Here is a 23,980-nt window from a genome sequence, read left to right as displayed (position 1 = left end):
TCCTTTTTCTTGTTAACATGATAGCGACCGAAATACTTTACTAATCGAGTCTTTTTTTTTCTCTTACCCTTGAGTATGCTCAGGAATAGAACCCTTTCATTTTTCAGGGTCTGATTCGATGTGGTTTAATTGTTATTAAATAAACAAAAATAATAATTAATAAATATTTATTAAAAAAAAATTATGAGGCGTGCACTTTTGGATTTTCCAAATTATTTTTTTTTTATTTGAGCTGGTGCCGACCCATGTGGTTCATTTCAATTTCCTTTGTTATGATAATTTGAAGGAGGTAACTATAGTGTTTTATAAAAAAAAAAATATACAGGATTTTGCTCAAATAAGATTTTTTTCACTAATCAACAACCTTCATAAGCTAATAATTCTGTCCACCGCTTACAATTTTTGAAATGAAGGAGCTTTTAATATTTCAACAATATCAATGCCATTTTTAATAATTATGAAAAAAAAAACTGATTCAATTTTAATTAAATTTTTAAAACTCTATTTCAAAAAATTTAAGAAGTATCTAGAAGCCTTCATGTACATAAATAAGTTTATTTCTTCTTCTGAATAAATCTTGCTATTGAACAGTTTCTAAAGACTATCTCCTCTCTTTGTATAATGTGAACAATATCGAGGTTGCTTTAATAAAACTCTAAAAATTACATTGAAATTGTTTGCAAATTTTCTTACTTTTTGCAGAAAAGGATGTGAAAAAAAATGTAGGTCCTTCTAGAATTTTTGGAAAAAGAGGCAGTATACCAAGTTTTACGACCTGCGCATATGTCGAAAAATATTATTTGAGCAAAAAAAACTATTCAAAACTCTTTATTTTAGAGAAAAAAACTTATTATAGATTACATGCGCAGGTTATAGGCGTGGTCGATACGTTGACCGGGTTGCTAGTTGCAAACGTCTAGGCCACGCCCAAGCCTGATTTTTCTAGAGAGAAGAACTTCACAATAGAGATGAAATACAAAGTCGATATGTCTACGATTCTAAGAAGTACGACTGTACGAAGTACACTTATTACGTATTACCATGGACGAATAATATAATATGGTATAACTATTTGTCTATGGTATTACGACTAATTATATGGAGCTTATTTCCCACGTATATATTGGCAATATAGCCTGAATAAATTGGTCTGGGACTTTTCGTTGCCATCCAATTTCTAAATATTTTTTTAGGGCAACATATCAGTGAATATATTTTTTGAAAATGAAGAAAAAATAATTCTGCCTATTGCAAGAAGTTCTATGAAAGCTTAGCTTCTTCTAAGAGTCTTGGGACCGTTCTTACTACCTACTTGCTGATAATGTTCGTGCTAGCCTATTTGAAACACTTCAATAGATTTAAATAATTTAGAGGACGATTTTAAATAGCTTGATGCGATAGTGATGAAAATTCCCACCCTTACCCAACCTACACATTTTCTATATCTGTTATACATATATGTAAGTCTAGATTTTTTTTGTTAATATAAAATAACAATCGACACACGCCGATTTGAGTCAAATTTGATAGTAGATATTGCTTAGGTTTAGTATACTAGTGTAGGCAACGCAGTTTTTTTAAGTAGGTACTTGAATCTTTAAAAACTTGAGTATTTGAGTGATCATTTTTAGGATATTTACCTTCAAGTTCATATTTAAAAATAATAGTTAAAAAAAACTAAAAAACACGCTTTTTATAGAAAATTTTATCAAATTAGTGTATTGTCATCGGTCCTCAATAAATCTACAAAGTATGAACGAAATCTGGCCGTTTAAAGTGGGTCAAAATCGCGCCCAAAGAAGTCGGTTACAAACAAACATACAGGTGAAGCTAATATAAAGCGTGTAAGAAAGGCATCACAATACATTTCGTAGCTATATGAAAAAAAAAAAGTATTTGCGTGTTAATTTTTTTTTAATAATATCTCTGATTATTTATAGTGTGAAAATACCACCGACTCATCCTTTCACCATGAATGTCTTTGCCGACTGCTATACAGCAAGAGATTTTGCGAAGATTGTAGACTACCCGCTTTCTGTTATAGTTACGCCTAGTTGCTGTATGTAGCTGGCAAAACAGCCGAGATGATATCGCATTTTTTTTAAGTATACAGAAAAAACGTAACCACTCTATAGTCTATAGCGTATTTGTGTGGCTCTTAAAGATAGGCTCATAACGTCGATGTGATCGAATTCAGTCAATTTATGGGTTAACAAGAAATTATCTACGCCAAATCATATAACTAACTGTGTAAATTAAACTTTTCTTTTTTTTCTATTAAGGTGATGAATTAATTTTTCTAACATTTACGGCCCTTTTCAAACCTTCGTAATTTTTATATTATTAAAGTTGTCGTGATGAAAATTCTTGACAAGAAAGTTCAATAGTAACACAATACGTCTACCGTTTTAGAAACATGATTCCATGATATTTTCTCGATAGAAAAAAAATACAAAGTTATCATTGTTATTTTTTTTTAATCTCTGGCATCTTCAAAATAACAAACGTAAAGTTACGACTTTTTGGATATTAACTATAAAATATACAACCTATACGTCTACCGTGTTAGAATTTTGAAATATGCGATGGTTTTGAAATAAACAAGAAATACTTGAAATTAGCGCGCGACCAGCCAATATAGCGAGAGCCGCCCTGTACCTTCCTACCCCGATCGCTGCACGAGTCATTCCCGCTACGGCCGTCACACGGGGAACTTGTGTCGCTCGCGCAATCGTAAAAAAGGGTGACAACACGATAAGACAAAATGAGACAAATGGGGACAATAAAGAAAATAAGAAGAAGAAACATAAAGGTTGGAGGAAAAAGAATGCTTACAATTGGAACAAATTAATGAAGTAAGTTGGTTTTATTTTAAATTTGATGATAATTGTATTATAGACGATGTTTGATTTGTACCCCTGTTTTAAGTACATAACGAATGTGTAAGATTTTTTCATTTATATCATAAATAATCTTTTCAGAAATCCGGAATCCAGAAGGAAAATAAACCCACTGATTGTTCACAATGTGAATCCACTCCTTCGTAAGTACCTTTATTCAGTCAAAAATGTATGTTATCAAAGCTCTACTGGTTTTATCGCACGATTCCATTTTTAGCAAAAAGCAACAAAGTGCAAAGAAATAAAAAATCATGGTGAACTTAGTGGAAGTATGGTGGACATAATATGGAACAGGAGCTCATTGGAGTAGTATTATATTTAAAAAAAATACGAAATAATTTCAAGAATTACATTTCTTAGAAGGTGGTAGATAATAAGTATGTTGTATAAAGAATTTGATGTTGATATTTATTTCATTTATACTTACTACACTTGTGCGGGAAATTGCTTAGTAATAAAACAGGTTTATATTCATATTTACATAGTAATGTGAGTTTTCATTTCGAAAAATTTTGTGTAAGTATATTAAATTGAGTTCCTGGGTGATCTGGAAACACAATTGGGCCCGGAAGATGGCGCTGCAGTCACTCCTCCTAATGACATGAACCGATTTGGATGAATATTTGTGTGCACATTTCATTTTTGTGGGATGATTGGTTGATTCGCTTTCACATTAGCTAATATTATGTATTTTTGTTGTTAGAAAGTAAACTTAATTTAATGTTTATAATACATTATTATTAGTATAAATAAGCCAGTGTTCGTCTCACATTGCTGTACCTGCCTACCTACCCTACCAGGGCCTAACTTTGTTCTGGCTATTTTATTTTGATTATTTGTAATGAATAATTACAATTATAATAGAGTGCAAAAAATAAATACATGCGTCAATATATTTTGTGTTTTTTTTAAACAATTTTTTTATTTAAAAAAATATCATTCCGACCGCGGCTTTGCCCGCGTGGAATTAGATTATATCGTGAATCCTGTCTTATCCCACAGAAGTGTTCAGTTCGGATAAAAAGTATCCTATGTGTAAATCCAGGCAATTAGCTATATTTTATCAAAATTGGTAATGTAGTCTTGACGTGATTAAGTAACAACTAACAAAAAAATATACAAATTAACATCCAAAGTTTCGCATCAGTTTTACTGTATTAGTGATATCTTCCACTCTTGACTTTGACTGAGAAGAATTAGGGTTTATAACTTCTTTCAGAAATATTACCTTTCATTTCTGGGCATGACGTAATATCTACGTCAGCATCAAATTCTATCTAAATCCATTCAGTAGTCCGCGTTATTGAGTACCATTTCATTTTTTCAGAGTAACAATATTTTTTGTTATTTTAAAGATTATTTATAACCTGTATTATTTTGTAATAAAGTAAACATTACGAAATAATAATAATTATTAATAATGTCTAAGTAGTTGTTAAAAAGATGATTATTTGTTTATAAGCAAAAAAATAAAACCAATAAATCAACAATTAAATATATGTATAAGAATATTATAACTGTATGACGACTCCATACATGTTTGTCCCGAGTCGGCCAGCGGCAGCGCGGCGAGTTTGCAAGAATGACTTCGCGCACACCCGCGTTCGCGATAGCGAGCTATTAGACTCCGCCCGCCAAGCAGTAGATTTTTTTTTGTGTATCGTCTTAAGTCAAATATACAATCTGTTTACAATTAAACATAAAATGACCTACGCATCATTTGCGTATATGATTCAGAGAAAATAATAATTAGGTAATATGAATAATGAATATGCATTCAATAACTTTTGAAACTAATTTTATTCTCATCTCAACATCGCTGATGTTTAGATCAAAAGTACATATTATTATAACCTTTGCGTTCCGAACGAAATATTATCAATACTAACATTATAACACGAGTGCATAATTAAATTGTCTGTAATGGATATACATATTTAAAAACGTAGCAATATATTTTTAGTTTTCCATTCTTACATTTTGACTGCGGCTATATTAATATCTAACACATAATGCAAGTTTTGTTGAAATGCAAAATAGTTCTTTTATGTGATTTTTCAAAACGTACTAGGGTCATTTCTTTCATACAACGTTGCGAATGTTAAGCATGTGATTACTGATAAGAAGTATAATACATATATGTATAATGTCAAATAACAAGCTATTATTAAATGTATTTATCAGTGCATAGGATTTCTATAACAAAACAAGATGTACATATTACATAACTATCTTATATCTTTGAATGTGTCTGTAATGGCTGAAAAAATTCTATTCATATTATGATATATTGATGTTTTATGGAGTCTTCTACGGTATTCTCAACATTTAATAAACGCATATGCGAGTAAAAATAACGATAATCTTCATTTTAAAAAAATATGTAACGGCGCGCGTATTTTTAGGTCGATAAAGAAGGGGTACACCCCTTACTTCACTTATTGAGCCGACTTTATTTTATCAAAGTAATTAGAAGAATTTCTTCTTTCTCTGAATAATAAAAATTGTGTTCATGTATGTATATTAATAAGGCGCTACTACGAGAAGATTATTTATCGAAGAATCATGGCATAAAATAATATGGATGCATCGACAAAACGCGACGATATTTTGGTATATATAATATGATAAGTAAAGATAACTTTACTAAAATTAAAATTGAAATAACGTGTACTTGTTGTAAGAATTTATTTTTATTACATTTTTATAATATTATACTTAATACATACTAATTAAAATAGAATTTCTCAATATTGTTTTGTTTGCCGATTTTAGCTACCGGATAATGGCTCAAGGCACATATTCAGCTACCGGGCTGAATATGCCTTTCCATAAGCATTTTTAATGTATATTATCATTATACATTATTAAAGACACAAGATAATTGTTTAAAGTTACAACATTACAATACCTACTTGTGTATACGAAATTAGCTTTTTTAAGGGTAAAAAGTTAAAGTATATCTAAATCGTAGCTCTTGTTACATTGACATTACAAAACAAGCGTGTGCGCAGCTTACCTATACAATAAGTATAATATTTAACATACACAAAGCAAAACACAATTTTAAATATGTCTATGTCGTTTAACCTACGTAAATAAAAATAATATGATGATTATGAATTTCTCAAAGATCTGTTTTAAATTTATATTATAAAAATATTCGATTACAATCTTTCTTAGATTTGTGAATTGATATCAAAATTCATACTTCACAATTACCATACTACACGAGAACATGGAATAAATATATACAGTAGCACCTCTATAAGTCGAATATCAAGGGAGACGCCAAAAAATTCGAGTTATGGAGTTTTCAACTTATGGAGGATTTCGACTTAGGCGGATTTTGATTCGACATAAAGAGTTTGAGGTTTATTCTTATAAATTTTGAGTTAGAGAGGTAAAATAAATTAAAATTCAACTTGCAGAGGTCACAAACATGTTTTTATTTATTATAAATCAACATTATTTCAAATCATTTTAAAATAAAAAATATGGCATTAAAAAGTCAGTATTTTTTTGCTTTAGATAATTTGGTTGTTCTCTAGCATTTTATAATCTATAAAGAGCAGAAAATTCTTATTTTTCAAAGATACTGGTTTTTTTTTAAACTTTCGTAAGGTATCCAATGCGGTTCTTGCCTTTTTGATGGAAACCCATGGAGCGCATGTACTATTCACGTCTTCTATGTCATCTTAATCATTAGTATCGGTTTTCTGAGCTACTGAATCGATAATTTCGTCATCAGATAGTTAACGCAAACACGTGTTTCGTGAGTCATAAATTAATTATCGTATACTCCTAAAATGTTTTCTAAGAAACAATAGTGTACCTACTTGCACTGTCGGCAAATTCTTAAAGTCGGTAACTTATTTTTGTTCGAACAATAGAAGTAATAAATTCCAAATCATCAAGTTATAAAAGTTGTAAAATAAAACGTTGCTATGTTCGAGATACAGAGGTCAAATTTGATTTTTCGAGTTATAGAGTGAAAATATGTACCAAAATGGCTTGGAAGGACTCGGTGATTATTTCGACTAACAGAGGGTCAAAATTTCAAGTACTAGAGGTTTTCGGGTTTGAAGGGAAGGGAACAAGACATTTTTTCGAGATTTGGAGGTTTTTGACTTATCGAGGTTCGACTTAAAGAGGTGCTACTGTATATATAAAAGTTTGATAACTGGACAATAATATTACAAAATATATTTAATTATTTAGCGCAATTTCATCTGTACAAAACAGATGGCATTTAATCATATTGTGGATACCTACATACAATATACGCTTGCCATAAATCATATAGGTACTTACTCAAAAATTAATTATTTCTCGACCGAAAATATGTATTCAGTAAGGAAAGCTTTAAAAAACAAATTTTCTACTCAGTACGGACTGGTAAATAATAAATATACATATTATATTATAAAAAGCCTTTGCTTCTTTCGTACTTAACATATGAAAATGGCTTTTTTTTCGTTAGTATTGGACTTCGTTCAACACGTGATATATATATTATTATAAAAAAGGCTTTTCTTCTCGAGTATTTAACTCTTCATTCGTCCAAAACGCAAGTCCTGAGCAGCACGTTGACGACAGCGTAAGGGTCGCAGTTGGAGGCCGGGCGGCGGTCCTCGAAGTAGCCCTTCTTCTCTGTGGCCACGTTACGCGGTATTCTTATACTGCAGCTGCGGTTTGCTACGCCTGGAAGTGAAAGATTTTGGGTTCAAACTCAAACATTTATTTGTTCAATTAGACTTCTTCTAGAAGCACTTTTGAAACGTCATAGGTACATATTTTTAACATTTACCACAGGTTTAAAGTTGAAGAGTTTATCTTGATGTAGATAGGGCAGTTTTTCTATCGATTATATGTAACACAGTAAAACGAAAAGTCGGGTCGATTAATCTTGATTTAGACAGGCTGATTTTGCAATAGATTTTATGTATTGCCTTAACGATAGGACAGTAAAAATAAAAATTGGTAGTTCCGATAATGGTTGAGCTTGCAAGCAATATATTGATTTTTTAATTTATATGCAGATATCTTTACTCGAAAAGGTTGGGGGAAAACATCGTCAGGAAAGCGGCATGTCGAAGAATCAAAATGTGATATATGACATCTGCCGACCCGCATTTAGCAAGCGTGGTGGATTATGGCCTGAACCCTCATAGGTGACCCGTGTCCCAGCATTGAGAGCATAATATATTCAAATTCAAATCATTTATTGTATACCAATACATTTTCACATACATATTAGCAACCCTATGCAGGTATAGCAATACAATCATATTATTTTATGGGCTGTCGATCGCCTTCTCGATCTCACTTACCAGCGCTGAAGTCGTTAATACTGGCAGTCTCGTGCAGGCCGGTGAGGCGGCGCTCGTTGTCCTTGCCGCCGCGCGGGTCGTACACCTTGATGTGCTTCATGTGCACCTTCGACAGCTTGTCGATCGCCTTCTCGATCTCACTTACCAGCGCTGAAGTCGTTAATACTGGCAGTCTCGTGCAGGCCGGTGAGGCGGCGCTCGTTGTCCTTGCCGCCGCGCGGGTCGTACACCTTGATGTGCTTCATGTGCACCTTCGACAGCTTGTCGATCGCCTTCTCGATCTCACTTACCAGCGCTGAAGTCGTTAATACTGGCAGTCTCGTGCAGGCCGGTGAGGCGGCGCTCGTTGTCCTTGCCGCCGCGCGGGTCGTACACCTTGATGTGCTTCATGTGCACCTTCGACAGCTTGTCGATCGCCTTCTCGATCTCACTTACCAGCGCTGAAGTCGTTAATACTGGCAGTCTCGTGCAGGCCGGTGAGGCGGCGCTCGTTGTCCTTGCCGCCGCGCGGGTCGTACACCTTGATGTGCTTCATGTGCACCTTCGACAGCTTGTCGATCGCCTTCTCGATCTCACTTCGAACATAATGTAAATCTTAATACATATATATAAATCTCGTGTCACAATGTTTGTCCTCAATGGACTCCTAAACCACTAAACCGATTATAATACAATTCGCACACCATGTGCAGTTCGATCCAACTTGAGAGATAGGATAGGTTTTATCCCGGAAATCCCTCGGGAACGGGAACTATGCGGGTTTTTCTTTGAAAACGCGGGCGAAGCCGCGAGCGGAAAGCTAGTAAATCATAGGAAATTATTTGCGTTACCTAGTTAATTTCTTATTCGGTACTTAAAAAACTAAATTTGAATCTGTAATCTATAGATTTTAAAATTAAAACCGTTTTCCTTGGTCACGGCATCACGCGTGAACGGGTGGACCGATTTCGATAATTATTTTTTTATTATATTCCTTGAAGTACGAGGATGGTTCTTATGGAGAGAAAACGTAAATAGATACCACGGGCGAAGCCGGACCGGACTGCTAATATTAAAATATTAATACTTTAAATCACTACGAAGTACGAATATATCACTACTGTATTGAAAACAGTAATTCCGAAGAATGGTTGGTATACTTTGATGCAGTTTCGATTCTTTTTATAGAATCAATAGGCAGACGTTTGACCACAATTCCACCTGATGGAAAGCGGCGATGTGGTCTACTTGGATGCACGTCTGCCTAGAAAGAGCCTATAATCTTCGCTTACGAGCAGGCGAAATCGTAGTCGGCCACTTCCCTGACATAAAAATATTGTTTTTCTCCATTTGTTATTGGAACATGTTCTCTAATAGGTACTCTATATATAAATAACTAGCGGTCCGCCCCGGCTTCGCCCGTGGTTCATATTTGCAATAAAAGGTAGCCTATGTTCTTTCTAAGGGTCTAAATATTATCTGTGCCAAATTTCATCAAAATCGGTCCAGTAGTTTATGCGTGAAAACCATACATACATACATACATAAAAACCTTTCCTCTTTATAATATTAGTATAGATAATTCACAACATAGATTTGAGGCTTAATGTACAAATAACTGAAAATACTTACACAATACCATTATCAGCTCGCATGGTTTTGGTAGAGAAGTTCATGTGTGCGCCCGAGCCGCTCCAGTCCTGCACTGGTTTCGGGTCAAAGGTTACAATGACTCCGAACTCTTCAGCTAAGCGGTGGAGGATGAAACGCGCGATCCAGAGGTCGTCAGCGGCTGAGACTCCCACGGAGGGACCCACTTGGAACTCCCACTGGGAGGGCATCGCTTCTGCGTTCGTTCCCGATATCGGAACTCCGGCGTATAGGCAACATCTGTTGGAAAAAGATTACGAATTATTTGAAGGTTGAAATTTAATATTTATGTATAGAACAGTATTCTCATTAGCCATAACTACAGACTTGTCTTTTTGTGTATTTATAACAAAAACTATGTTAAAACATTTCGACTCTCATCATATTTCCATTCACTGCTAGAAGAACTGAAAGTTATAGTGTCACAACATTCAGTGTGATTTAAATAGTCATCCTTTTATTCCTGCGCATTTGCATCGTGTTCGATCGAACAACTTTCACTTAGTAAATTAAATTTGAGTCGTCGTCCTTGATGGAATATGTTTTTATTTGTATTCATCATCATCATCATCATTACCGGCCTTTGTTCGTCCACTGCTGGACGAAGGCCTCTTCCAATGCACGCCACTGAGCCCGGTCGACGGCCCTCTGCCGCCAATTGTGACCAGCAACAGTTATTTGTATTACGGGTTACTTACAAATAATGCGCCTGTATAAGGTCCCTGGCGAAGACCTTGTTAGCGCCGACGCCGCAGTAGTAGGGTCCCTGCGGGGGCGGGCAGCCGCCGGGCGGCCAGCCGAACGGCCGCAGGTCGGCGTCCAGCAGAATGTACTCCTGCTCCACGCCGAACCACGGCTCCTCGTCCTTGCACTTGTCGTACGCTTCTTGGCATTTCACGCGGTGGTTTGTGTCTTGAAAAAGATTTAAATTAATCTTTAATTGTTTGGTTTGCTGGATGTTACAGTTTTAATTATTTCTATTTGGGTTTATAAGCGATAAAAATTAAGTATTGATTCCAATGTGAAAGTCACTTCAAAGTTTGGAATGAATATTTTCGCTCTTGATTAATATTAGATATTAAATTCGTCTATGATTGGTTTAATAGTTAATAGTTACGTAGGCTTTAGTCTGCTGATTCTATTTTTGAGCTGAATCGATCGTCTCATTAGCTGAGGTTGAAGGTGAAGTTATTGGAATAGATTCGTCTGGAATTCTAGGTATATTTGTATATAATTAGCCAGGATCAATACCTGCTGGTTCCATATTGTATTTGTAGGTGTCGCACATCACAAGGATGTGGTTGCCGCGTCTGAAGGGATCCTTGTAGATGGCCTGTGGTATGAGATTGGTGTCCGCGTTCTTCCTGTCAGCTTGGCCCGTGGAGCTACCGTCGAAGTTCCATACTGGTAGTTCTGGAAGTATTTAAATAGATATGTATCTCTGTGATTGGTTTTTACACTCTGTTGAGGCATAGGTAGGATATTAGGATTTAAATGAAGACATAGCTAGATATACAAATTAGTTAAGATTATAATTATATTATGCTTTGAATAATTGATTAACTCGTTATAAAAGCAACAGAGGAAGATTTATTACGTGCTTAGAATCAATCTGGATGCAATTTATATTATGTATCAACGATATTGCATTTGCTGCGCCTTGGGAATTCATTGTTATCCATGCATCGTATTACATATAATACGATGCATGGATAACTATAATAATAAGAGATAAGATAATTTTAGTAGGTATACGCAGGAAATTAAAGGTTTGTACCTGTGGTTTGTACTAAAAGGTTTTAGCTTCTACTATAAAACCTTTTTATATGATTTGAATTTATTTTAGAACTAGCGGTCCGCCCCGGCTTCGCCCGTGGTACGTGTTAACATTTTCTCTCCATAAGAACCATCCTCATACTTCAAGGAATATTATTAAAAAAAGGATTAGCGAAATCGGTTCAGCTGTTCTCGAGTTATGCGCTTACCAACACATTTTGCGATTCATTTTTATATACAGTAGCACCTCTATAAGTCGAATATCAAGGGAGACGCCAAAAAATTCGAGTTATAGAGTTTTCAACTTATGGAGGATTTCGACTTAGGCGGATTTTGATTCGACATATAGAGTTTGAGGTTTATTCTTATAAATTTTGAGTTAGAGAGGTAAAGAACATTAAAATTCAACTTGCAGAGGTGACAAACATATTTTTATTTATTATAAATCAACATTATTTCAAATCATTTTAAAATAAAAAATATGGCATTAAAAAAGTCACTATTTTTTTTGCTTTAGATAATTTGGTTGTTCTCTAGCATTGTCTAATCTATAAAGAACAGAAAATTCTTCTTCTTCAGAGATACTGGTTTGCTCTATAAAATTTCGTAAGGTATTCAATGCGGTTCTTGCCTCTTTGATGGAAAGTGGAAACGCATGGAGCGCATGTACTATTCACGTCTTCTATGTCATCTTAATCATTAGTATCGGTTTTCTGAGCTACTGAATCGATAATTTCGTCATCAGATACCTACTTAATGCAAACACGTGTTTACGTGAGTCATAAATTTATTATCGTATACTCCTAAAATGTTTTCTAAGAAACAATTATAGCACTGTCGGCAAGTTGTTTAAGTCCAAATGATCAAGTTATAAAGATTGTAAAATATAATGTTGCCATGTTCGAGATACAGAGGTCAAATTTAATTTTTCGAGTTATAGAGTGAAATTATGTACCAAAATGGCTTGGAGGGACTCGGTGATTATTTCGACTAACAGAGGGCCAAGATTTCAAGTTACGGAGGTTTTCGGGTTTGAAGGGAAGGGAACAAGACATTTTTTCGAGATTTGGAGGTTTTTGACTTATCGAGGTTCGACTTAACGAGGTGCTACTGTATAAAGAAGAAGATGTAGCAGTTTTAACTACCTCAAACAAAACAATGAACGTGTTCATAATTATTAATTTTATCAAATTAAAAACAATTTTCATAATATGATTCCCTAATAATTTTCGACCATACTAATTTAGGTACAAGGGTCGGTCCCCTTCCTTTAGGGTCTACAACGAACACAATAAATCTGGTTCATGTTAAAATTGGGGTTTGCATGGATAGATATCAAGGCGTATATGAGTAGTAGTTAATAAAATAAAAAAACGGAATGTAGTTTTTACCTGATTTAGAATCGACCGAGGTGACTCCGTATAAAAATAACATGTAGTTTTTGATTTAAATCGTAACCAACAAACACACAGACTTAATCCTTTAATTAAATCTTTATGATATTATTATTTTAATTTTGTGAAATGTAAAATAAAAAATCTTTTATAACTGCTCAAAACCAAGTGTCCTACTCCAAGACTTGTATAGTTTTTATGCCCCTTGCTTGGCTTGAGTCAGTAGAAAAAGATCCCCTGCCCCATTAGCGCAACGGTCCTCGTCATCCACTCCAATTATTGAACAAAACATGTCGTTAGTGATATTTACCAACGTACCTATTCGTAAGGGCTTCACGTCAATTATAGCTCGTAACATGACGTTATTTTCGTAAATCTCACCCACATGTTTTCAAAAATAGATTCTATCGCTCGATAATTAAACTACGACAATATTGCCAAACGCTAGCGTCGCCTTATCAGCGACATCATGGCAATGTATAGAAAACCCTTGCAAACAATGTTATTTCTCGTTTTATTGCCCACTTTTTACGGGCAGGTATGTTTTTTCTAGATAATGTCACGTTGTACGCTCAGAACGGTACGTATAATAAACGAAATTTACGAAATTTTGTAACAATCAGATATAACTATAGGTAATGAAAAACTATTTTATTATTCAGGCACCTATATTTAATTTGTCAATACATATAAGTAATCCTTACCTATCCTCTACAAAAAATACAAACACACCATATAAAAGATTACATTAAAAATACATTTCAAGAAACTTGGTATCATTTAGAACTCCAGAAAATAATGAAGTCATAAACACCCGTTGAAGTAAAGCAATTTGTATATTGCCAACAAATCGACTAGAATGGAAACCGTACACTTTAATTAGCAAGAAGCCGCACCCCTCTTTGTTTAATGCTTAATACATTTTACGTGACGTTAGCCTTAATGACCCCTTATCATGGAATATAAGCTATTCGAAGAAACACTCATAATGTAATGGATCAACGTCCAAGACAGTTTACGAAAATACTTTTATTTTCCCCTAATAAAAAGGAGATATCTTGCAAATGGAACGTAGAAAGATTTATTTTCTCAATTGGACTTTTTCAAGAAGTTTGGAATCGTCATAAGATACTACTACCCTTTACCACAGAAGTTAAAACGTACCTTTCGGATGTCTGGGTATGAAGTTGAGTGTTCGATCCTTGCATCTTAAGTTTTCTCCTGTGCCATCAATCCAAATGTAGGTGGCTATTATTTTCTCGTGCGGAATGGGCAGGTCATGGTACCGGTTCAGAAGAGTCTTGGAGAGAAAGGCATTCGGAGAGTTCGTTAGAACTGGTCCGGAAAGTATTTTGGGATTATCTGTAATAGAATATCTGTCGAATAAATGTCCTTTCTGAAGTTGCTACGCTCATTTGTTCAATTGTACCAAAAGTTTTAATTTAAATAGCTTTCAAAAGATCAGTAAACTCAAATTACGTTCGAGCCTAGTAAAGTTTATCAATGGCTCGTGCATAAATTATTTGTTAAAAACAAATAATTACGGTATTATGTAATATATTATTGCAATACAATGATATAAAAATACTTTCATAAACAACGATGATGAAATAAATGATAATACTAAGATATTATTTTCATTTCCGAAATTATTTTGGTTTTAGTCATCTTATTATTATGATAATCGTGCGCATTTAACTTCAAAGATAAAACAAAATGTGTTATCAATGAATTTAATGAAATAACTGACACTTATTATGGCACAATATATCTAGAGACAAACTTTATACTCAATTTGGTAAGTTCCAGATTAAAAATTGGGGTAGGAAAAAGTAAAAAAAATGCAAGAAAGAAAAATAAAGAACTGAACTTTTAATTTTTTCTCTACGTAGAATCAATTTCTAGATGAAGGACCAGTAAATATCTGCCATAAAAAATTTGAGGCTTATACACATTGGTAGATAAAATAAATCAATAACATACACTGGTTAATGCAGGATTTTCATTCAACCGCAAACTGAAATTAAATTCTTGTGGCTTTCGGTTCATACATGCTTCAGTATTTATAGCAAGGCTGACCTGGTAATTCTAATAGATGATATTCGATATTTATCTATATGGAATATTTACAATTACATTTTCATATTATATTCGATATCCTGTCTTATCGTGGCATATAGTTGTTTTTTTTTTTTTGCATTATATATCGAACGCTTTTCATTAGAAAAAAAGGGATAAAACAATAGAAACTTTGAATTTAATTTGTTTACTTGCACTTGGTCTAACCTCGGGTTATAGTTAGATTAACTGACAGGAATTTTGATATTTTTTATGGACTTATAGTTGAATATTTATTATTTAACTAAGTACTCCTGGGGTAAAGAGACGAATTATATTTTCACTTTCTCTCACTCACATTTTGTAAACATTCTTAAACCCTCATCAAGTTGATCATGATATATTTTCAAATAGTCAGAAGAACTTCTAGACTAATATACTAAATTTGTCGGGATATAATATGTACGTAAGATCGCTAATGGTAGGTAGGTGGATAATGTAATTTATTTCTCATCATTTGCGATTAAGTGTAACGAAGTTATTCATAGTAACATGTATTAACATCCCGGAAATATGAAAAGCCATTCTAAGTAGGTATATTTTGCAAGATCCTCTATATATTTTAAAGGATTGTTAATAACAAAATTCCTTAGAAAACTGGTCACCAATTTTATGGTAAACATTACGCTAGTACCTGCGCTAATATTAAATGACTGTGTAACTAAGAATTGTTTATTGTAGCCAGAGCAAAGCGTAGATAATACTAAGATATCGGAGTTATGACTTAATTTCGCTTTTACACATTTTGTACGAACTCACTAATAAACGAATTTATTATACTCACGTTCAATCGGCACTTGTGTGGTGTCTGACATGATTGCGGCAATCTATAAAATAATTAAATAAATGAATAATAGCACAATTAAATGCAGTAAATAATAAACAAAAAACTAAAAAAAAATGTTGTAAAGCAGTGCAATCAATATTATTGGAAGAAAGATTATAGGAAGCTCCAACACGACGTGTAGGCAATTTAGTGTTTAGATAACAATATGTAATTATTTCTCAATGATTATATTGTTCAATGTTCAAGCTTATCTCTGTGCAAACTTTGAAAGTTAATTAAATCACTACACAGCTACAAACTTGCCTGAAAGTTTAGCTAGATATTATTTATTACTTATTAGTTTGCAACTTGGTCCATGTTTTGTTATGAGTTAGCGTTCGCATAGCTTACATCCATATTCAATGTTATTTTGGAATATTAATTGATAAATTACAATAAGGAAAAAAACACCGTGTCTCTTTTTGAATAGTCAGGCGCATAAATCAATATATCAAATTTAATCGCAATATGATTCTAATGAAACAGGTTTTAATTACGTTTTAAAAAAAATGCGAAAATATCACTGAATTTATTTTAGTTTTTTAAACAAGTATCTACAGATACAAAAATATTTTATAGATTGTAGTTTATAAATAATTCAAAATATATTTTTTATTTTTACCAGTAAAATAAATATTAATTCTAGGCGGTATTCTGATAACGTTCACGCGTTATAAACCAAAGAAATGTTGAAAAATACACTCAAAAATAACAGAATAAAACTACACTATTCATAAATAATAAAAAAAAAAAAACAATTGTCGCGATGCTTAAACTATAAAAGATTTTTTTTCTATTAATTTTCAAGTTAATAACAATACAATGTTCATTACCTGTAGCGTCACGGATGTCTTAAAATACACGACCAATATCCGCGCTGGCTCAAGATTGACTGGTGTAAATTATATTTGTTTTGTTGTTATAAGAAGCCACCAATACGAAGCACGATGCGCTTGCGTAATGGAAAATAAGACATTTTCTAATTATAATAAGTTTTTTATTGGTGTGTATATTATGTGTGAGTATGTTAGTGCATTAATTGGATATTAAGGAGGGTTGTTCTACGGCGTTGTTGTTTTTTTATAGTATTTATTTGATACTTGGAGGTATAAAAATCTGATCTGTTGTCATGCGGTATAGATGTTGTTATTTAAATATTTTACCCGATAGCAACGACAAAGGCGCATTAATTTTGCGCAGTAATTTAAATTGTTTACCGAAATATGACGATATTTTTATTGGAATAACAAGTTTTATTATTTGCAAGCGGTTCGCATGTATATAACCTATTTTTTTTAATCAGATTTGTATTAGATATCTATATTAATATTATATTTTAATAGTATGGTAACAGTATAGAATAAGTAGCCCATAATTCTATAATATGGATTTTGTTTTTCGTTATTACCGTATTTTGTTTTGGCGTGGAGGAAATAGTCGTAATAATATGTCATTAACAAATTGTTGTCATTAACTAAGTACAGATCCAATCTTAGGTGATAAAACTAATGATTATTTTTCCGTACACAAAATAGCGCCCGTATCGTTATAAGTCAATATTTATACGTCTATTACACTTAGTTTGAGTATATATAAATTACCTACTTGTAATGATTCACAAAATGTTTTATAATGTAAGTAAATTTGGGGAAAAAAATAAATAAATCTAGTATATCTAATGAGTGATGTCTAAAGATTTCAATTTTCAACCTTGGACTTTAAACTTTCTATATGTTTTTAATATTAAATTAATGAAACCGCCACTAAATCTTCATACAATTTGTGCCATTTTAACTTACAGATAAGCAAATGCAATAATTGTAGACAATAGTGACAAGAGTAAGTTAGGTAAGCTAGTGGATAGATAAAATAGGTTCAATATTCCTACAAATTAAAATTTGCTTTATATTTACCTTCTTGATAAAAATCTACGACCACGATCACTAGACGATGTAAACTATTGCGTTCGAAAAATGAACAAAGTCTATTTTAAACATTTACGGGGTTTGGCCGAGTAAAGAATCTATTTAAGGTTTAGAAACATTAACTAAACGTGTTAACGGGTTTCCATGACGTTATTTTTTCTTGTACAATGTCAGTTCTTTTGTAGGGTGAGAATAGAACAGATGTTTTATTCTGTATACAATCATTAAAGTAGACAAATAGTGGGCTTTGTTTTGTTTCATAGGAGAATATAAAATGCAAATTGTCCACACACACACATACACAAATTCACGAACACGTATATAAACGTACAGCTATGTATCAATAACATATCCAAGATTCCATCCGCGTTTAAAATCATTTGAAGGAAATTTTATTTTGGGGCGAACCAATAATACGCTTGTCCGCTCTTACAAAAAAATTGTTTGCAATAGCGGATTATTTTTATTTCACAATTCCAGAAATTTTCAGAAAGATGTGATAGAAAGGAGTAAGGAATTCCCTCCATCCCAGGATCGGAATGTTCAACACAGGATAAACCTTTGAGTTCATCTAGTATAAATAGTGACGCTAACAGAGAACTATAATTATGGTCTATAGGGTATATATTATGGTCTTACTTTGTGATTTTAATTCAATATAAATTGTCCATTATATTTACCAGCTACCTTCAATTGTAGATGTTTATTTCTAGAACATTTATCGGAAGCGCCTATGTGTCTTCACTGTGGAGACTCCACACTTCTCTGGAACATATTGTGGGCGATAAAGATGAACAAAGATTTATATTCTTCTTGCTTTTTTCTGTTTGTGAAGTAATCTTGTGGTAAAAAGTACATTGTGGAATGTTTTCAAAATATAATTTTCATATACCTATTTTAATAGATTTGCGGGGTTTGTCCGCCCCATTAATCCAGATCTTGGATAAATATGCAGAACAAGAATTGCATACATTTTAATGAGATATCTGCATCTTTGATCTCCAAGATCAACCTCTTCTTTAAACCTATTTCAGTCGGCATTATTGAGCTTGTTTATCCATCGAGGTTTTTGCAGTGAAACTTCTTTAGATGTGCTGAGAGTAAAATTTCAACGTCGCGTCATGAAAATACCGTCATGGAGTAAGGCGACGATTTTGGTATCTTTTAATCTTGCCAAAGAAGTTTCACTTCTGACACGTATGCTCGCTATATGCTCTTTTCCATATAATATATTATTTAAATACGTAAGGGATGTTACACAGGTATATGTTACGTATAAAAATAATCAATAATAATGGTAAATTATCAATACCAAATGTAGTTCAACGCCCACATCAAGAAAGCTGGCTTTGTTATGAGCTGCATCTATTACCTTATCAACAAACGTAGTCAAATGTCCCTTAGAAGTAAGATGACACTTTACAAAACTGTGGTTCTCCCATACTCACTTATGCTAGTGTAGTTTTCGTGCATTGCGCTCCCAGCTCCATACACAAGCCGATTCAGTCGAGGTTCATGAGAATAGCGACTGGAGCGCCCTGATTCGTGCGTAATGTGGACCTGCATAGGGACGTAGAACTCCCACTATTGCCCAATAGATGAAGCAGGCGTCTAAACGCTACTTTGACAAGGCTAAATCCCAGCCGAACCCATTGGTGACAAATGCCATCGCGTACAATGCGTAACCCGATCACACTCGTCGTAGGCGGCCGAGACACGGCTAGACTCGGCGATTGAATCCCAACGAGCAAACCGCGACAGCTCACAAAGCTCAGCAGAAAGCGTACACCGTCTTCGCCTGCGAAGACGAGATCCCTTGTTCCGCGTTCCTGCGCCCACCCGGGTGAGCGCCCGACCGACTAGGGCCCTTCCGGCTTCCTCCACACAAGCAACAGCCCAAGCTGAGGTTCGTGATCCCCGTCAAGGGGGGACGCCCTTGCGCATGTACTACCTTCCGTTCACCCACACGTTCGCGTTAAGATGTAGAAGCCCTTCTAGCTAACATCGAGAGACACCACACAAAAAATAAACCAAATGAAGTTGATAGCTAACACCCATAAATATATGAATCTAATCCTGGAGATCAAAGAGAAGCCGCACTAAAAATTTCATGAATTCGTGGACGTTATGTTAGCTCACATGCATAAAATATACATGTCGAAAAATCGAAAATATCTAAAAGTTAAAGTAGTTAAAAACATTAAAAAAAAGTTATTCGGCGATACTTTTCCTGATACCATTTTCCCAGTATGGTGCGCATTTAAGTCACAAAGTTTTAATAAAGGTAGACATTGACGGTTGACCTCATTGTTCTTGTTCGCTGAACATGAAGAATATATTACAACGATAACGATAGGATTTTGTATCTTCATATTCACACCCACTATCTTGTGTAGAACTTTTCTGCTTATATTTTTAATTGTAACATGTACCTTAGCTGTATTACTGTGACAGGTGTTGGATGACCTTATTAAATAAAATAAAATAAATTATAAGTCACTAGTTTTCCGCCCACTTTGTCTAAAACATAATAAATTATACACTAAGGGCGCTTGTGCACTACAAGGAATTTTACTGTCCGGCATTCCGATTTTTTACGGTCCGGTGTGGCATGAAAAAACCGATGAATTGCTTGTGCACCTGTCCGTCTTTACTCGGATCAGTGTGTTCAAGGAAGTATGGCGGTATAATGCTATCATAAATGATTGTTTTTGCATTTTACAAGAAACGAGTAAAAATATAGAAGGTGAAATATTATATTACTTCGTTATAATAAAAAGTAAAGTTTCGTAAGAGATTTAAAATGCGTGTTTCACTTATTTATTTTTTAATCGGTGACGAGGAGTTAAAGCTATTCCCACTTGAACTTTAACTTACCAACACTTACTTAGATAATAATAATAACAATACCAATACCAACATAACATAACATAAACAATAAAAAATAACAATACCAACTTCTCAAATCTCATTGCCAGCTAAAAGAAAGTAAAACAAGAGCTTGCTTTCAATTGGCATATGCAATAAAAAGAGTAAAATCCAAGCAAGTGGGCACTCGAAAACAATTATACCTACAGCGACTCGTAAACTCAAAAAACCATCCGGAATAGGGAAAAGTAAAATGTCGGACAGTAAAATTACGTATAGTGCACAAGCTAGTATTTAGATTAATTGCGTGCCATACCGGACCGTAAAAAATCGGAATGCCGGACCGTAAAATTCCTTGTAGTGGACAAACGCCCTAAAAACTTCCTCTTTAATCACTCTATCTAATATCTATTAAAAAAAACCACATCAAAATCCGTTGCGTAGTTTTAAAGATAGGGAATTAGGGACATAGGAACAGAGAAAGCGACTTTGTTTTCAGTAAAAATTGATTCTTTTCATCATCCAATTCTTCCCTTCTAAAACGCCGCTTTTTTTGGTATACCTAACTACTCTCAAGTCTCAATAAGAAAATTTGTGTTTTTTGTATTTGTTATATGGTACGGGAGCTATTAACGTTAAAAAAAAAGTCATTTTAGTATAGTTGGTTCTTTGATATACTGTTCCTCTTGCTATTTCGGTTAGAGTCCGGGCTGTCTGGCTGGTCGCAGTGGTTGCGTTTAGTAGTGCGCATCTTATCTGTACAGGATAATTTCCTTAATTTTAAGTCATTTTTTAACGCGTAATTTTTAATATTTTGCCTTTAGATAGATCCATCAGACATAATTTTTTTATTGCAAGACGTTTTTTTCGTTGTTAAATAGGTGCCAGACGCAATGTTTTATTTCGTTTTTATAAAAAATTCAAATTATTTTAGTATGTCTGTAAATTTCATATTATGTTCTTCAAACATAATATAATCTAAAATTAATTAGCCAGACGCTAATTCGATTGTTAAGTATTAAATATGTACAAATAAAAACGTAGTGAAAGTAGGTAAGTATAACAATTTGATGATTGTGTATATGGAGAGATAGTTTAAAGTGCAAGAGAGATAGAAAGGGTCGGCCGCGAAAATTAAATAACAATAAAAAATAACTTTTTTTTTTCGAAAATATACGATGCATAAAAATTGAATTGTTCCTACTCTAGGATTCCCTGTGTTGTGGGAACAAGTACCTTCCATTGGTACATTTTATTCCTTAGGCTAAAAAATAAACTATTAGGGTACATCAACAATCTTCTATACAAAACAATTTTTTTTATAACTAACTAGCGCCCCGCCTGGCCCTGGCTTCGCACGGGTGCAATGCTGATACTAAATACACTACAGAAAAACTGTGAACGTTAATGCCCGCTCCGGCTTCGCACGGGTATAAAATATATAGCCGGGCGGCCGGCCGGTACCGCCGCAAACGCTACGTCCCGCAATTTTTAAATCTGTAATATCTTCGAAAATATTCACTTAAATCATACGGTGTAAAGGGCCATATAGATCTATATTAAATGAACAATGTATTCAAGGTCTTTAATTGGTTAAGGATTAATGCTGTACCTATTGGTTAAAATCGCTTCGAAAATTAGCCATTATTATTTGTCGTAAAAAGTAAATGACAAAAAAAAGTTATTGTGGGTTATCCATAAGAGATAGACATATATCATCACGGACTTTTCTGTAGACCTTTTCAATGTGTACTATTATAGTTAGTACATTATTTTGATAAAACTCGTAGGGTTCAGCCTGCGTTTGCACTGTATGTGGAAAAAATGTAATTATTTACGACATCACATTAGAAACCTCAAAAATAACAGTACTTTTCCACTATTTAATGGGTGTTATTATACATATAAACCTTCCTCTTGAATCACTCTATCTATTAAAAAAACCGCATCAAAATCCGTTGCGTAGGTAGTTTCAAAGATTTAAAGGGACAGAGAAAGCGACTTTGTTTTATACCATGTAGTGATGATGATAACAATATTAATTCATTAATCTTAATATATATACATAAATCTCGTGTCATAATGTTTGTCCTCAATGGACTCCTAAACCACTTAACCGATTATAATAAAATTCGCACACCATGTGCAGTTCGATCCAACTTGAGAGATAGGATAGTTTAAACATGTAGGTACCACGGGCGAAGCCGGGGCGGACCGCTAGTATAATAGCTATATAAATTCATGCTAACTACTTTTGTTAAATTCAATACAAACTTAAACATGCGAGTGTATGTGTGTTCACGTGTGTGTGTCGTGTGTGGTGTGTGATGATGATGATGATTATGAAGATGGCTTTTTAAGTTTAACAATGTAATTGTTTAACCTTCATTGATATAGATTTTATTCTATTTTCAATGTATGGTAACTTTAATATTTTATTTTTCACTTTTATGGTTTTTTTTTTCATTTTAGCTTTTATTTATAAGAGCAAGTGTAAATAATATTGTATTCTTGCAATTATTTCCTGTCGCATTATTAAAATACACTAGCTGATGAGCTGCATGCTTCATTACTTTTTTTTATTTATACACATTATTTAATACTTAACAATCGAATTAGCGTCTGGCTAATTAATTTTAGATTATATTATGTTTGAAGAACATAATATGAAATTTACAGACATTCTAAAATAATTTGAATTTTTTATAAAAACGAAATAAAAAATTGCGTCTGGCACCTATTTAACAACGAAAAAAACGTCTTGCAATAAAAAAACTATGTCTGATGGATGTATCTAAAGGCAAAATATTAAAAATTACGCGTTAAAAAATGACTTAAAATTAAGGAAATTATCCTGTGCAGATAAGATGCGCACTACTAAACGCAACCACTGCGACCAGCCAGACAGCCCGGACTCTAACCGAAATATCAAAGAACCAACTATACTAAAATTCTCACTTGTCAACGTCGGTAGCTCCTATACGAATAGTTTGGATTGTACAAACGGAACAATCTGTCCGAATGCTTTTATACATACTTTATATATAAAAAACGAAATATGAAAAACTTATTTCAATATAAACACTGACTATAGAACATAAACAAAATATATACTTACAATTATTATAAACTAATATACAAAACTAAACTCCACTGGCCAAACAAAAAATTAAAATATATACTCACAAAATAAGTGCCGCTTACTTCGAAA

At 33.5% G+C, this 23,980-nt stretch overlaps 2 protein-coding genes and 1 long non-coding RNA gene across 7 annotated transcripts in view; 2 read left to right on the top strand and 1 right to left on the bottom strand.

Annotated features, from left to right (window-relative positions):
* Window positions 1–23,980, top strand: part of LOC149910915 (uncharacterized) — a 68,251-nt gene that overhangs the window by 2,362 nt on the left and 41,909 nt on the right. The gene's annotated exons all lie outside the window — the stretch shown is intronic.
* Window positions 2,292–4,563, top strand: LOC149910918 (uncharacterized). Its single transcript, XR_016456926.1, has 3 exons — window positions 2,292–2,855; window positions 2,982–3,043; window positions 3,118–4,563. It is a non-coding gene; the product is annotated as an uncharacterized LOC149910918 (long non-coding RNA).
* LOC149910917 (glutamine synthetase 2, cytoplasmic-like) lies at window positions 7,070–23,976 on the bottom strand. 3 transcript variants are annotated; one of them, XM_090120508.1, is made up of 8 exons: window positions 16,810–16,902; window positions 15,935–15,977; window positions 14,197–14,394; window positions 11,114–11,275; window positions 10,561–10,774; window positions 9,845–10,102; window positions 8,669–8,808; window positions 7,070–7,604 (listed from the first exon to the last, which is right to left on the bottom strand). In XM_090120508.1, the coding sequence occupies exons 2-8, from the start codon at window positions 15,963–15,965 to the stop codon at window positions 7,456–7,458; spliced, it is 1,152 nt and encodes a 383-aa protein (XP_089976634.1). In that variant the 5' UTR covers window positions 15,966–15,977; window positions 16,810–16,902; the 3' UTR covers window positions 7,070–7,455. The 3 variants fall into 3 exon arrangements, with proteins under 3 accessions (XP_089976634.1, XP_089976627.1, XP_089976622.1); XM_090120501.1 differs by lacking the exons at window positions 7,070–7,604; window positions 16,810–16,902 and adding an exon at window positions 23,956–23,976 and having other exon boundaries at window positions 8,335–8,808; XM_090120496.1 differs by lacking the exons at window positions 7,070–7,604; window positions 16,810–16,902 and adding an exon at window positions 17,890–17,912 and having other exon boundaries at window positions 8,335–8,808.

The sequence above is a fragment of the Colias eurytheme genome, chromosome 1 (genome assembly GCF_061535395.1).
Source record: "Colias eurytheme isolate Ceu_HAF_F1 chromosome 1, ilColEury1 Martin Lab GWU primary, whole genome shotgun sequence".
In the NCBI taxonomy this organism is placed as follows: domain Eukaryota; kingdom Metazoa; phylum Arthropoda; class Insecta; order Lepidoptera; family Pieridae; genus Colias; species Colias eurytheme.
This window is presented reverse-complemented; position numbering and strand designations above follow the sequence as displayed.